General features: G+C 39.7%; 1 protein-coding gene across 6 annotated transcripts in view; it reads right to left on the bottom strand.

Moving 5' to 3' along the window:
* The window catches only part of ENTPD1 (ectonucleoside triphosphate diphosphohydrolase 1), a 1310478-nt gene that overhangs the window by 27404 nt on the left and 1266946 nt on the right, over positions 1–16128 (bottom strand). For all 6 annotated transcript variants that reach the window (XM_044056932.1, XM_044056929.1, XM_044056930.1 and 3 more), the window contains exons 8-9: positions 11396–11509; positions 10373–10519 (exon numbers count right to left, since the gene is read on the bottom strand). In XM_044056932.1, coding sequence (XP_043912867.1) covers positions 10373–10519; positions 11396–11509 — 261 coding nt within the window. The remainder of the gene's footprint in view (positions 1–10372; positions 10520–11395; positions 11510–16128) is intronic.

Below are 16128 nucleotides of genomic sequence, written 5' to 3'. Positions count from 1 at the left end.
GCCATAGATAAGCCAAAGGGCAGAACAGAGAACTGAAAGTGTTGTAAGCCTGCTCTGAAGTGCAGGAATTTCCTGCATGATTCCCTGATGGGGATGTGGAGGTAGGCATCTTTTAGGTCTAGGGTCACTAGCCAGGCTTTTTTTGTTAGCATAGGCAGCAGCTGCTGCAGAGTAAGCATTTTGAATCTGGGGGCCACCAGGGAGGTGTTCAGAATGGAGAGGTCCAGGATGGGGCACCAAGTCCCCTCTTTTCTGGGAACAAGGACTAATCTGGAATAAAATCCTTTGCCTGTTTGATCTAAGGGGACAGGTTCTACTGCCCCCTGGGATATGAGAGTTTGTACTTGTTTAATACCCATTGGTCTTTTGTTACAGAAAGTCAATTGTTTTTGAAGAGGAAGATCCTTCCTCCTAGTTTTTGATGAGTGAAGGGAGGGCAGAGGGAGGGGGAGGAGTCACTGTGTTTGCCATAGAAGATTGGCTTAGAACTCCCTGCCTTAGAGATGGAAGTGGTCCATTGTTTGCTTCTCTGCTGGCCCTGGGATAGGAGCCCAGATGATCTGTCCCTGTGGGGCTTACCTTGGCCCTGTTTGCTAGGTGCAGGAAAGGCCCAGTGCTTAGAGGGAAAGTTCCTGCTGAACCTGGGAAATTGTACCTGAATGGAATCTTTTACTGTTTGCATAGATTTTACTTTGTCTTCCATCTTTTTAAGCACCTCTTCTGCTTTTTCCCCAAACAGGCATTCCTTATCTAGGGGTGCATCAATAAGTTTAGACTTGAAATGATCAGGGAGATGTTGCTCCTTCAGTCATGCGTGTCTCCTAATAACAGATCCTGTCACTGCTGCCCTGCTAGAAGCTTCTAGCGCAACATATCCACATTGTAATGGGTGTTTGGCCACTTGACAAGCAGAGTGCATTAAATTTGCTAACTCCTTAGAATTGACACAGTCAGAAAAGGTAGCAATTTTCTGTTTTAAAAGTTCCAAGATGTGTTGTTGATATTTTAACATATGGAACTGACAATTGAGTGCTCTAATAGCTAAGGTTGCAAAGGTATAGACTTTTGTATCCCATCTGTCCAGAGCTCTGGAGTCCTTTGTCAGAAGGAAGAGGTTCTTGGCCAAACTAGTCTTAGCTCCTTTTGGTCCCTGTGTAATGACCTCTGGGTCTACAGCAGAATTCCTGCACAGGTATTTGAGAGAGTCTGGTACTCTGTAGTAACTGTCAGGTTTACTGGGAGCAGAAGGGAGGGCATCAGGGGATAAGCTGGATTAATGGAACACATCATCTACCACTTCCAAAATAGGGGGGATGGCCATGGGTCTGTAATGGGGCAGGTCCAGAAACTCTCCTTTTCTTAGACTGTGGGAAGTTCTGTGATTCCCATTGGAAATGTTCCCTGAGGGAGTAAAGGATTTCCCCAAAGGAAAGGTCCTCTGGAGGGGAGGCAGAAGGGATGGATTCCTCTGCATCTCAATCCTCTTAAGCAGTTAAAGGATGCTGTTCCTCTTCAAAAACTGAATAGTCAGATTCCTCAGAATCCTGTTCAGTAATAATTTCTGGAGAAGGGTGCCTTTTCCTTTTAGAAATTGCGGCCTGACTACCCCAGATAAAGGAGATGAGATCCTCCGCCATTTTAAGCATTTGTGCTTGGGGTTGTGGAGCAGTAACAAGATGGTGGCTAGAAGCAGATTTTCTCAGACTGGCCTGGCTTCTAGGCCTGAGAGAATCCATTGTTCTGAGAGAAACGGTGGTTGGAAGAGAAGACATCAGTTTCTGTCTAGATTTGGTAGTGCGAAGGGCCTCCTCGGAGGCCAGTGCCTGCGTCATGGCTCTGGACCCAACCAAGGTAGAGACAGCCAAAGGCTCAGAAGACGAAGAATATTTCTGTGGACTCTGAAAGGGTCTCGGTAGAGCTTGCATAGATATCAAATATGGCATCAGGGGATGCAAAAGCGCCTCACTGAATTCCGGAGAACAGACAACCTGCATAGTGGTAGCATTGTTGGAAGGCTTAGCCTTGTGTGATCTGTCTCTATCTTTATTTCTGTGTTTTTTCTGAATGTCCACAGATTGTTTGCTGACAGATGCCATATCTGAATGCGAAGATGGAACATGAAAATAACTGTCGACAAAAAGAGCTCTATGGCGAATCATTCTCGCATTAAAGAGGGCACAGAACCAGCAATGGGGGAGGTTGTGGTCTGGGCCTAAACTAGTGATGCAGGAAGAATGGAAGTCTCGGTGTGGGATCTGCTTTCCACAGGTGAGACAATTAACTTTTTTGGACATCGGTTAGTGCAAGAAAAAAGGATCCCCAACAGGGTACTTAGCTTTAGATGTTTTCAGCTGAAAATTCGAATTCTGGTAGCGACCGACCGGCACTCATGCAAACTGCTTCTGCTACAGGCTCCACGGCAAGAAAGACTGATGTAATGATATCGGCTGCCTTGCTTTATAGTACTGATGAACTGACGTCAGACTACAGGCGACTGAAGCTGACACAAAAAAAAAAAACTGACTCTGGTATTTGGGCCGGCCGAGGGCTACCACAGCAAGGATAACCCACAGGTGATGACTGCAACAATGAAACATGAAGAACATCATGTTTTGCTTTAACATTCACACTCTGAACTGTAAGTAGTATGAAACTACATATAAAATAAAATAAAGGATAACTGAATTAAAAATGATAGAATTTATTGTATCATTCTGTTTACAAGGAATTTTGAAGAATACAAACTATGAGAGAATGATAAATTTGTAACATGAAATTTAGAAGTTAAGTGTATAGCATTTTGGCAAGAAATCAAAGGTAGGAAAAAGAGTTAAGAATGTATGGAAAACAGAATGGGAAGAGAGGAAAATAAAATTATGGAATGAAAAATTGATGTATAAAGGATAAAAAAGTTAGGCATTATAGTATTAGGAAATTATGATAACTTATGTGGATCTATTTGATAAATTGGAAAAATAAAAAAAAAAGAAGGAGATGTGAGAAGAGGAGCAAGACTTCATGTGGAGATTAATGATTAAAATATTAACAGTGAAATTAAATATAAAGCAGTTCAAACTAGAATGTGTCTAAATGTAAGAGGCTGAAACAATGGAATATGTTTTTTAAATGTCCTAGAATGGTCAAATTATGAAAAGTTTTGAACAGACAAGAGAGGTGGATTTGGTTGGAAGAAGTCAAACTGGTAAATATTTTTAACTGATTTTATGAACAAGAGGAAAAACAACAGGATGAAAGATAAACATGCGTGGCAATTGTGTCTCAAATATGGCAGGGAAGAACTAAAGAGGTTTGTTTAATAAAGTATGGAATGCAGCAGAAACTATTAAAAAGATAAAAAACAGAGAAAGAAAGGTTGGTGGCATAACATAAAATATGATTAATAAAATGTTTTTAATAAAGAACCCCCCCCCTACTCTTTTCAATAGGTGTAACGGGAGCTTTTATATCCTGCAGAGCTACCACCAACTCAGGTAGATGAGATCTCAGTTTAAAGTCTCATCTGAAGTATGACATACTAAGAGTACAGCAGTCCACTATCATTTCACATACTGAGATGATGGCATTATTAGTCAGTTTACCGAACGACCAAATTGTCAAAATCCATATGGTTGAGATATGGCCAACAATTCAGTTTGTGAATAACAACATAAGCCCAAACACTACCCAGAAGCAACACAAACAATATTTTTTCAGGGGGCCACCACTCCTCCTGCTAATTATTTCTACCAATTCTGAGATTGCACTACAGTTGGGAAGAGGGCAAATTCCATTATCCATACTGTACCACAATCTCAGTCAAAGTTTCAATGAACAATTTGTCAACGATTTGGTTTTGACAATTTGGTCATTCAACAAAATGATATAGATCTGGCATTAGGAGAACTTTATTTAAAATGTTTGAATATTCAATTGTTGACAACACAGTAATCAACACATTTTAGGGCCTTAAGAGTTGACTAAGTAAACCCCACTTGAAATAATTACTATATCAATTTCATGAAGAAAGAAGGCACAAACGAAATGTCAACGAGATGAAAGTGGTCCAGAGGAAATAAATAGCTAAGTGATGCAGTGACTACTTCTGCAGTTCTTTGAGGAACATATCGCCGGAATATGCATACCTCTCAACTCTCCTTCATTTTGCCTCACAGCTTTTCCATGTGTATTACAATTTTTTAAATTTCCTGGTAAATCACTGAGCACTACTGTCAATTAATAACGCCAGCCATTAGAGTTTCATAGTTCTTATTGCTCAGAAATTGCATGCTGATTCAAAACATGTTGCCTTATTAACTTTTTGATCAAATTAGAGTAATAGTTAAGAAAATGTTCTTGATTTTTGGGCTTCCTTCCATTATTTTTGGCTTTGTACAAATTTCCTGAGCAAAGTTGTTCAGAGCTATGAAAATACGAACATCTAAAAAGAGAGAAATGTTTACTGGCACTACAGATCCTTATCCACCACATAAATGTTGAAATCCAGCTACGAGAAAATATTCATTGCCTTAGAGTTGCAAAAGACAGCTGGAATAATCTTACAAATGAATTAGTACAAGTACATTTTAGTACAGGACTGTTAAAGAAAGATGTTAAGAGTTGAGCAATGAAAACTGTCTTAAAGATACACAACACATGGACCATGTGGGTAGATAATGTAGGCATAAAGGTATGCAGAAAAGTTTTACATATAATATCTGTACTGCATCCTTAATTTTACAACTGCATAACAGCATGCACAGAACAATGCAGCATGCACAGAACAATGCAGCATGCATGCATGGAAACCAATTATTTCCCTGGAATCTGCTTTTAGCCTTAGAATTTAAAATGGAGTGCATACTGTACCCATTACACAGAACCAGCTGAGAGGACTAAAAACAGGCTAGTACAAAATGACAAGAGAAAACTCACACACAAGCACATAACTATGCAGTCTTCTTGTCTGGTGATGCAGATAGTTTTACAGGAAAGAGATTCACATGTACAAATCAAAAGCAGGACTCCAAATTGTGCTCTCACTGATGAAGGAATCTTCCAAAGAATGAGAAAAAAAGTTGCTTATGAAAATAAAGCAACTTTTTATCTCATTATTCATGAAATTTGCATCCTCAAAGTACTTAATATGATGGAAGAATGAGCACTCAGTCATACTAGGATAAAAGCATACTTGAGCCCTTCTGAAACACTCTGTTTTATTTACGTTAGCCATAACTCTCAAAAGTCTTTACTAAAGAATTTGAGATGAATCAATTGATAACAGGGTTCAATGGCCAAAATTCATAGATCATTTTTAAATGTTACTCTAATGCACTTAAATAGTTAATTTAGCATGCTTTGCATTAACTCGTACTCTGAACAGTATGGAGCAAAAAACTGTAATACCTAGCAATAACTATCGACAATAATCCTCCGCTATTTAGCTGAAAATCAGAACTTTCCTGAGGGGGAGAGCAAAAATAAGAGGCAACATCAGAAACTTTCTGTAAAACCAGGAAGAGTTAAGAGCTGTGGCAGCAGCAGTCTGTGACAGAAAGTTCAATTTACAAGTATCACTGTCATGCATTACAGTTTTATGCTACATACTGTTCAGAGTAAGAGTTAATTGCATTCATTCTGCTGCACTTATTGCAGCTTGTTAGTAGCCCAAATAAATTGTAACTGTTGTTCTAAGCCTTTTGGTTTAAGCACTTGGGCTTCAGACCAGTTGTTTTACATTAAGAAGGTTTGTGGTCTGCAGTCTTGTGGGAGGAGAGGCTAGATTCTGCCCTTCTGAGCTGGGAACTTCTGGTTAAAGGCTTATTGTGCCTGCTTATTTGAACTGTTTCTTTCTGAAATTGGTGTGCCTTGTTTGCTGTAGCATAGACTGGATTCAGGCCTGCTGGATCTGGCTTTGTTTTTATAACTTGAGCACTAATCCAGGCCATCTTTTTTGGAGAAGGCTCCCCTGCACCCTAGTGGCAGGAGTGTGCAGTTGGAACTTGTCTGAATGAAGACTGCTGGAACGGGGCTCAGTTTTTAGCTTTTTATTGGTTAATTTGTTTAAATCAATTTGCTACTATTAAAAAAATACACTTTATGCATCGACGCTTAGCTTGGGTTAAAGTATTCCCGGCACCATAAAGTCTGCTCTTCAAATTTTCCCTTAGAACTATACAGTTTTTTTTTCATTTTAGCACTCAGCACTTGTTCAGAACTTGTTGTAAGCACTAAATAATCTACAAATTACTACAGCACTCAATTTTCCTCACTAGTCTAGAGGAAAACAGTTTTTAGTACTTAATAAATAAGCACCTATCCAGGCATGTCTAAGGGTCAGCTCCTGGTGTTTTCTCCTGTCTACCTGATGAATCTGGGCATCTTGGGGCAATGCAGCAATTGCCTTATGTACACAAACAACCCTCTCCTCCTACCACCCAACACTACAACCTGTGAGAGATGCAGTTATACAGCCAAACTTGAAGCAAAGCTCTCTTCATCCAAGACTGGACTAAACAGTCAAGAGAAGAAGGTAAACACTTGCACCACACCACACTCATCAAATAGTCCCTCAAAACCTACACCGCCAAAACACACACACAGAAACACAAAACAGACACATACATTCATGGAGGCTCTCAATAAAAATCTACCCAAGCAACAGAGACCTGCAGAGCAGAAATGCAAGCAACCTCCACCCCTCCAACACAACCCAAATGACACATAGCCCACAAACTTAGTGTGCCACTCAACCACAGCCCATAAGGCATAACAACGTACCCAACACTGTAGTCATAGGTGACTCTATAGTCAGGCACACTGATGTTCCACTCACCAGGCCAAACAAGGTGAAAGTTACTGTTAGCTGCCTGTCAGGTGCCAGGATCCGCCACATAACGCATGCACTCAGGTCACTCCACAAAAAGTACAAATATGACTCTGTCATTGTCCATGTTGGTGTGAATGACCTGAGACGTACCTCTCTGGACTACATGAAAAGAGACATGGAGGAGCTTTCTGATCTTGTAGCCCAGGCAGGTATGACCCTAGCCCTGAGTAGCATCCTGCAATCACCCAGAATGATACCACAGTACAAGGACAAAATGATAGACTTCAACAATTGTCTAAGCTTTTGGTGTCATTCTAAGGGGATTCAGTATCTGTCTGCCTGGGATGACATGTTTCAGACCACAATGCTTTGCCAGAGATGGCTTGCACCTGTCGCCCTTGGGATTTAGGATACTGGCTAAGGCTCTTGCCACCCCTATAGTGCCTTTTTTAGGCAAGGTTCAAATGACAAATTCACCACCGTAACAGGTACAAGCAAGCAAAATCTGAGGGTAATGCTACACAACGCTAGAAGTCTAAACCTCAAAATGCACTCACTTGAGGCACTCTTTAAAATGGAGAACATTGATATCTGTGCAGTGACAGAGACCTGGTTCAAGGCTCCAGACAGCACCCCTGCATTACCAGGCTATAATTCATACAACACCTTTCGGCCACCTAAGCTGGACTGAAACACTAAAGGCGGAGACATGTCCATATTCATTAAGGATATCCACACCTCCAGGCTAGTTGCTCAGCATAATGCAACCGAGATTATTCAAGTGCAGCTAACTCTGGGCAAGACCGCAATCCAAATTGTAGCTTGATACAGATCCCCCACCAGGCCCCAGGATTCCGACTCCTCATTTCTTGACACACTGGAAAATATTAGGGTACAACCCAACACCCTAATAATGGGTGATTTCAACTACCTCATCATTAACTGGGAAAACTACTCGTGTACCAACTCTTTTGCTCAACGTTTTCTGGAATTCACAAATTCCAAAGCCTTGGATCAACTTATCCACACCACCACCAGGGGCAGCAGTATCCTAGACCTGGTCATTACCAACATGGGTGACCTGTGTTCCACACCAGAGCTCAATTCCTCATTGGTCAGATCCGACCACAAGCTAATCACCCTAGACATCCACATCCCACCCCCATCCCCCATTAAGGAAACCACTGTAAAAAATTTCTCCAAAGCCAACTTCACGCTTCTTAAGACAGAAGTGGCAGACTTCACAACACCCATGCAGATGGACAATAAAGGTACAACTGCTGAATCCTACACAAATGCACTTTATAAACACTTATATGAGTGCATGGATCATGCTATCCCTATAAGAACCAAGATGTTATCCTCAAAAAAAGGAAGCCAATCTGGTGGCCCCCTGCCATACACAAACTCTACAACAGAAGAAAGAGACTGTTGCAAAAAAGAATAAAATCCCATGATTGGAAGAACTCCCTGATCAGCATCAGTAAGAAGCTGAGATCCCTCATAAAATCCTCCAAAGCTAGTTACGAAAACAAAATTGCCACTGATTCTAAAGACAACCACAAAGCATTCTATAGCTATGTCAAGAATGTCAATGGCAACACTCAGATCTGCTCTGAGTTACAGCACAATGACACTAAATATATACAGAACCAACTGATATTGCTAGCATCTTGGCAGATAGGTTCAGTGCTAACTTTACCCCACCACCAAAAGGGCCCATCTCTGTACCGGAAGAATGCAAAGTTCCTGTAATCATGGCTGCACAGGTAAAAAACGCACTCTCCAAAGCCAAGAACACAGCATCCATGGGACCTGACAACATCCCATGCTGCGTTCTACATGAACTACAAAACAAACTGTCACCCCACCTAATTACCATGTTCAATCATAGCCTCACCTCAGACTTTGTGCCTACTGAATTGCGCACAGTGACGGTTATCCCACTTCACAAAGGAGGAGCCACCATGGACACCGGGAACTATCACCCCATTAGCCTGATGAGCCTGGTCTGCAAGGCCATAGAACATATCTTCATGGAACTTATAAACAAAGACATTGGTAATCTCCAAACTCTGGACCCCATCCAGTTCGGGTTTGTAAAAGGTAGATCATGTCTCCTATACCTGATAGACTTCTTTGAAGCAGTCACCAAAGCTGTAGATGAGGGGTAAGGTGGTTCACACAGCCTATCTAGATCTCTCCAAGGCTTTCAACACCATCCCCCACTCTGGAATTATAGATAAACTCACTAAACTAGGTATAAATCCCTATGTCACAAGATGGGTTGCCAATTGGCTCACTGACAGAACCCACACTGTAAAAGTAGCAGACTCCAAATCTGACTTCAGACCAGTGCCAAGTGGAGTACCACAGGGTTCAGACCTGGGTCCTCTCCTGTTTGGTATCTACTTCTCTGAAGTACAGGCTAACACAGGTGATCTTTGGCTAGCAAAGTTTGCTGACGACTGCAAACTAGGAGCCATAATCAAAACTCCTAACGATGTGGACATCCTACAAAAGGGCCTCACTGAGACAGATGCTTGGTGTCAAAGCCATGGCCTCAAGGTCAATGCCAAAAATTGCACTGTCATCCCCTTTGGTAAAAACTCTGTACCCATGAACTACCACATAGGCGGTAGTCTACTTAACACCAAAAGTGTGATAAGAGGCCTTGGGATAGAGGTGGACAGTAGTATCTCCTTTGATAATCACATTGCCACAGTAGTCAGGAAATCCTTCTATGTGGCACACCTCATCACAAAAGGCTTCTCATCCAGATCATTGTTCCTCTCTACTCATCACTCATTAGACCCATTATAGAGTACAATGCCCCTTTTGGTATGTACCTCACAAGACATCTACAACAACTGGAAAGGCCACAGAAATACCTCACTAAGAGGATTACCGGCCTCAAACAGATGCCCTACGCAGACAGTCTCAAAAAACTCCAGACTTACTCCATCGCATATCGCCTACTCCGCGAGGTGATCTCTGCCTAACATACAAAGCTATGTCAAACCCAGAGCTGTTGGACATGCTGCACTTAAAGAAATCCCAATCCCTCTGAGCTACACACTCTAGGGACCAAAACCTTGTCACCACAATAAACAGAACATGCTGGAGGGATAGATTCCTGTCCCAGAGATTTTCCATACTCCGGAACAAACTACCTATCTATATCAAACAAAGCTCCTCATTAGCACTCTGTGGCTGTGCTCAAAGGGGTACAAGAAAATAATTTTCTTGGGTGGTGAAAGACAGAGTATCTTTTTGGCTAGGCTTATACAGGCCCTAGGGCCAATAGCCTAGTACCTACCTCTGAACCTATGTCTTTCTCTTTTCTGTTGACCTTTTTTTCAGTGTTGCATATTACTTAGAAGTACAACAGTATTGCTACTGGCTAAATACTCAAGTACCTAAACACCCAATATATGTTACATATATAAAAATACAAAGTGAAGTCCCAAACATCCCCATAACATCAGACTCATTGAACACTCAGTTCACATGTTTGGCATCTACCAAAACAACTTAAATGCCTACCTTTCTACGGAATTCAATGTTCTCCCAAGTTTCATTGGAAAATTTGTAACCATATTCTAGCAGCATGAGAATGTAATTGGCAGAAAAACAGGTCTCCATCAAGTATTTCAAGTACTTCTCTTTCACATGTGCATTCTCTTGTTTGACCTTCAAAGGCAAAAATTACCAAACAATTAGGAAATATGAGGCAGAAGAAAGGGTATGTTGTACATTCATGCAATTCATTTTACAGAAAAATGGAAAGTAGTAATAAAAAATCTCTAGGCCAAACACACCCAGTTTCCTTATGCAACATACAAACCTCAGCAACTGCCTTCTTATTTCTGTCCTTTTCATTTTTAACACTTCCGCTATGTCCCTCTCTGCAGCTAATAAGTACAATCTGTTGCATGACTCCACAAGAGTTTATGTGAAAACATGCTCTCCCAAACCCGCAGGGAATCTTACAACTAATACAGAACCAAAGTTTTGAATTATGGAATTCTCTTGCAATTGAGGAACACACCTGGATGAAAATTTATAAATACTTCAAACTTCGGCTAGGTTCAAGTAGGTTGGGGAAGATTTGAGATATAAATTTATTAATGGCTGACAATAAAATTATCTTCTGTGAAGACTATCTAATAAATGATCATCACTACTGGTCTGACGTCTCAGTTTATAAGACAAAATTATCCCCTCCAAGACCGCAGGGCTTTCACCTTTGATCTATCGTCCAAAGCATGGGACTTCATATAGCCATGGCCAGATCTCTGAAACAGAGAATGCATTCATTCTTGATTACCACAGTATTATAACAGTTATCCAAACCAGCTATTTCCAAAGTCTGCTACTAGTGTTTGGACATACTCCCATGCAGCCAAATTGGTAAGCCTATAATTCAATTGGGGATTTCCCATCTCCAAAATAAATAACCTTTTGTATTATTCTACACTGCATCACAGCTACAACCTAATGATATGAATTCTAGGACTGCAGGCCCTCCTGAAGACACTGTCTGTATGCTACTGTAGATTTTCTTACCTGCTGCCATGTCTTCTTGCAGAAAACCTTTGTTCTTTCCTTGATTTCATGGAGTGGCAATGGAGTATCACTGGCATTCAGAGTCCTCATCACGTAATAAAAAGCAGAGAAAGCCTTTAAGTAAAAAACGCAAACATACTTTGATGAGTGATGCTATGGAGACAGAAATGACCTTCAAATGTATTTCTCTCTGCAGCACAACATTTAATAAATACTCTGGAGAGAAACTTGCATAGTTTGATTTCTAGTTCTGTTTTTAAGCTGTTCACATGGCAGTCTGGGCACTAGAACAGTTTGGGTCTGTGGTAGCTTGTTAACTAGTCCTGTCTACTTAGATAACTGTTTTTGACTAGTTAGTTAAATAATGGAAATGCAGGTTATGGGCAATGGTAAACTTCCTTCCCTGGCTTGAAGTTCTAATTCTGTACTTCTTAGATTTACAATACTTGTCTCCCTATATGCAGATGACTCTGTTATCCATTGTGTCGATCATTATCCAGCTGCAATAAAGGAACATCTTTGCCAGGAAGTACTTACAATGCACTAATGCTGAACCTCTAGAAATTTGGTAAAACATAAGTTGCTATCTGTAAACATCTGAAGGCCAGCTCTAGTACCTTTCAGGTGAAATGCGTTACAAACATGTAATTGTGTTTAAAAGTGTCAGTATTGTTAACCTCAGCTTAAAACAGACCTTACCACTTTCACCTCATCTCCTAGTCACATATGTAACAAGCCAAACAATCAAGTGGAAGAAAGTCTAGTGGACAATGCTTTATGCCCTCATTCCAGGAATTATATTTTAGAAGTGGGCCTAGCCTTTTCCAGTAACATAAAACATACTCCAGATACTGCAAGACAGAAGTGATAAGATGAGACTGTTTTTACTGCTGTTCTTTCTTGCTACCTTAAATGGCTTCCCACATAATCCAAATTTTCAAGCTTTTCTTTCTGTACAGACTTTGTCAATTTCTTCTTCTGCATGTCTTTAACTCAGAGACTTCCCATGCATGTCTTTAACTCACAGACTTCCCATACATCTCCAGTATGGACTCTACACTCTCCCGTTTTAATGTCCTCGAAGCTAACTACCAGTCTTTATCCACAACTTGCAAGTAGTCAGGTGGACACCAGGATATAGCTCTTTCTGTATATAAAGCTGCAGATAAAAGATGACCTGCAGCCTCTAAGGTCTTTCTTGTTCTTGCAACTAGACCTCACACAGCTGATTCCTTCCTTGTTTCATCCTTTCCTTGTTCTGCCCAAGATGTTCCAAACCCTTCTGATATATTTTACTTTACTACTGATTCAGGAAACATTTATTATTATTATTATTATTATTTATTTGTCTTTGTTTACTGGGGAAGTCGGACTGGATAATACCCAATTTCAGTGGAGGCCTCATGAGGAAAAGCTCCATTTGCTTACACTGCATTATATCAAGTTCCATTCAAACACAGAAATGTAATTACTCTGTGTGTTACTCTATTACTGTTTCTATATGTTATTACTAAATGTTACAGGGCAGCATTTTTGAGCGCTGCTGGAACAAACCTATTCCCTCCATCTGCTCATGTAAGATCTACTATCATTTCTCTTCCGTACAAGTCTGTTACTGTTTTGATTCACCATATTCATTACCTTGCAGAAAGAAGTCTGAATTTTACTCCAGTATACATTTGTAACTGGAGAATTTTTTCACTTTTGCTTCATTCAGATTGTTACAAGTACATTTGGTATGGCTTACTTTGTTTCTTACAGTAAGATGCACGTTTGACTGTATTACATTTGATTTGTTTAGAACTGCTTACTGAACTGTATCCTGTAAAAAGTCTGTATACAGGTACATAACAATCAATATACATCTCCACTTAGGAAATGAATTAATGTAATTACTAAAAGTCTTTTGGCTTTTCCCGGTTAGGGGTCACCATAGCAGGTCACTGGTCCGCTTATGATTGGCAGTGGATTTTTACGGTGTCGAGTTGCCAGCCTGGCACCCAGTGCCTCAAAAAGGGGATAAGGCTGGACATTATGAGAAAAAATAAATAACTTAAGTACACAAGAGATCATATATGAAATGTACTACTAGAAAAAAAGCAATCCGGATATGGTTATGTAAATATAACTTACATCCTTAGAAAGGCTGTTGGAAATATGCACTTTATTGTGATTGGAGGACCAGGAGATAGAGTGAACAGAAAAGATAATTCCTATGATCTATCTTGAATGCTAAATTCTTGCTGTTCAGGTAAATATAATTTTTAGAATCATCATCCATGTTCTTTATCCTGTCAGTGCTAGAGATATATCTTAGATAACAGATGACAATTTTAGGCTTGATGAATTCATGTGAATGACTTTACTTCACATTCCGCCTTCTATTCATATACATAAAAACATAGGGCCAGATCCAATAAAGTCTACATTAAGTGTACACGATATGTATTCAAGAACATTCTTACCACATTGTTTGTGCTTTCTAGTCACTCAGAAAGATTACACTAAGTATACATGTAGTCTACAGTTTGTGGTAACCTTTATAAATCCCTGTCAATATTTAAAGCTGCAAGAATATCAGTAGGAAAACTAAAATTAGGAGGAAGAAGGTGTGAGTTAACCTGTGTTGTCTGTTCACTCAGAACGGTGTACGCATTACTGAATCCCAGGGAAAGGCTTCACCCCCCCACACCATTCTACTCGTGTGCTAACCCTAACAGTAGCCGTAACCCCTGTCCCTAACCCTACACACTAGATTACTAAAAACCCTTCTACTAACAGTACCACTATGCAAGACTAAAGGACACAGAATATAAACACAAAACATGCACAACACTGGGTCTATCTATCCCCTTACCTAACCCACAAACACCTACATATTCACACCAGCTGCTGTGACACAGCCTTGCACATCTGTAGAAGCAACAACTTTTTATTCAAATATTAATTTTCCTGCACACTCCTGCTTTCCTACATTATAAAAAACTAAATTCAACCATAAGTGATTCACAAAAATGAACATTCACTTATTTGTGCATGTTTCGGTTTTTGCACCCACAAAAACATTTGCACCAAATGTGATTTTACCTTCTGGCTTACGCTCATAGATGTATATGAAAATGTTTGAATATTTACTTTTAGTCTGAAATCTTTAATGTGTTTTTGTTTTTTTAACAAATCCGAGTTTTAATGTAATTCAGAACTGTTGACATTTGTTTCTACTTTATAATTTCAGACACATTATCTGGAACACTTGAGACAATATTTTTGTGGAAAATGAATCTGCTGCTGAAATATACCAGAAATGGCTAAAACATCACCTGCAGTAGCAAGTCGGAGACCTGGAACACTATACTGACTGCATGATACAATGGTAATCCTGAAATTATTTGAAGACAGGGATGGAAAAGAAGGTCTAAAACTTAAACTTACAAAACCCAATCCTTTAGCCATTTTGATGACATTTTAAAAACTGGATCATCTTGCTCCATCTGGGGCTTAGGTTGGAATGACAGCTATTACGGTTGCTTACTTGGTTAAATTGTCTGGGTTCACAGTAAGATGTAGGTCACTGTCATCTGACTGGTTAGCACTGGAGTTGATATCCATAACAGGACTGTCTTTTAGCTAGGAGGTTGATGGATTAGGTCTCTGTAGGAGGTATGAAAGACCTATTTAACTCAGCTTTTTTTTTTTTTTTTTTTTTACTTTCCTTTTACAAGCCTTATACCACAGGTTTAGTGGGCTACCAGAACAAGGAATTTATGAAAATAGGGCATCTAGTGAGTGATCGAGTGTTCACACCATTCATTAAAGTGCCACGTACACTAAATAAGTCTCCAAAAGTCTTTTTTTTTTTTTTGCAGGGGGGAACAATCCCCTACAGCCCCCACAAATGTAAAAACACTAACTCCACAGTCACCCAACTGCAGAAAAAAGAAACAAAAAAAGACAATACTTATGTCACACTGAATCACTGTTGGCACACATATACAAGCTTTTACACATGGATGTATAACTTAACAGTGGGCATTAGCAAGGAAATAATAATAACACTAATTTGCATTATAATTCCTGTCTTCCAAACCAGTCTTTTTCTATATATATATATATATATATATATATATATATATATATATATATATATATACACACACACACACACACATATATATATATATATATATATATATATATGTATATACATATATATATATATATATATATATATATATATATACACACACACACACACACACACACACACACACACACACACACACACATATATATATATATATATATCTATATATATATATATATATATATAGGGATTCACTTCAGAAGCTCGAAATACTGAAATCTCCAATTTCAGTATCTCGAGCCTAAGAAGCCGAATCCACACAACGACGAAAACTGAAAACTGTGAAATTCAAAACCTCGAATACCGGAGGTTAAGAATTTCACATACTACTACATGGACACACACCATTCTCCACACAAACACACACAATCTGTCTACTACATGAAAGCAAGGGGGCAAGACCCCTGCGCCCTCCACACCTCCCCACTTAAATATTCTCACTCCAAGGTCGCACTACATACACACACAAAACACCACCACACAAGCTACATCCTCCTCGCACACACACCACAGCAACAAAACACACTGACACACACCACAGCCCCTACCCAAACCCCTTAACACAAACACATACTTACCTGAAGACATG

Source organism: Protopterus annectens, chromosome 14.part0 (assembly GCF_019279795.1).
Source record: "Protopterus annectens isolate FY-2018-M chromosome 14.part0, PAN1.0, whole genome shotgun sequence".
NCBI classification, from domain to species: Eukaryota; Metazoa; Chordata; order Ceratodontiformes; family Protopteridae; genus Protopterus; species Protopterus annectens.
Note: the sequence above shows the minus strand (reverse complement) of the source record. Positions and strands in the feature narration are given on the sequence as shown.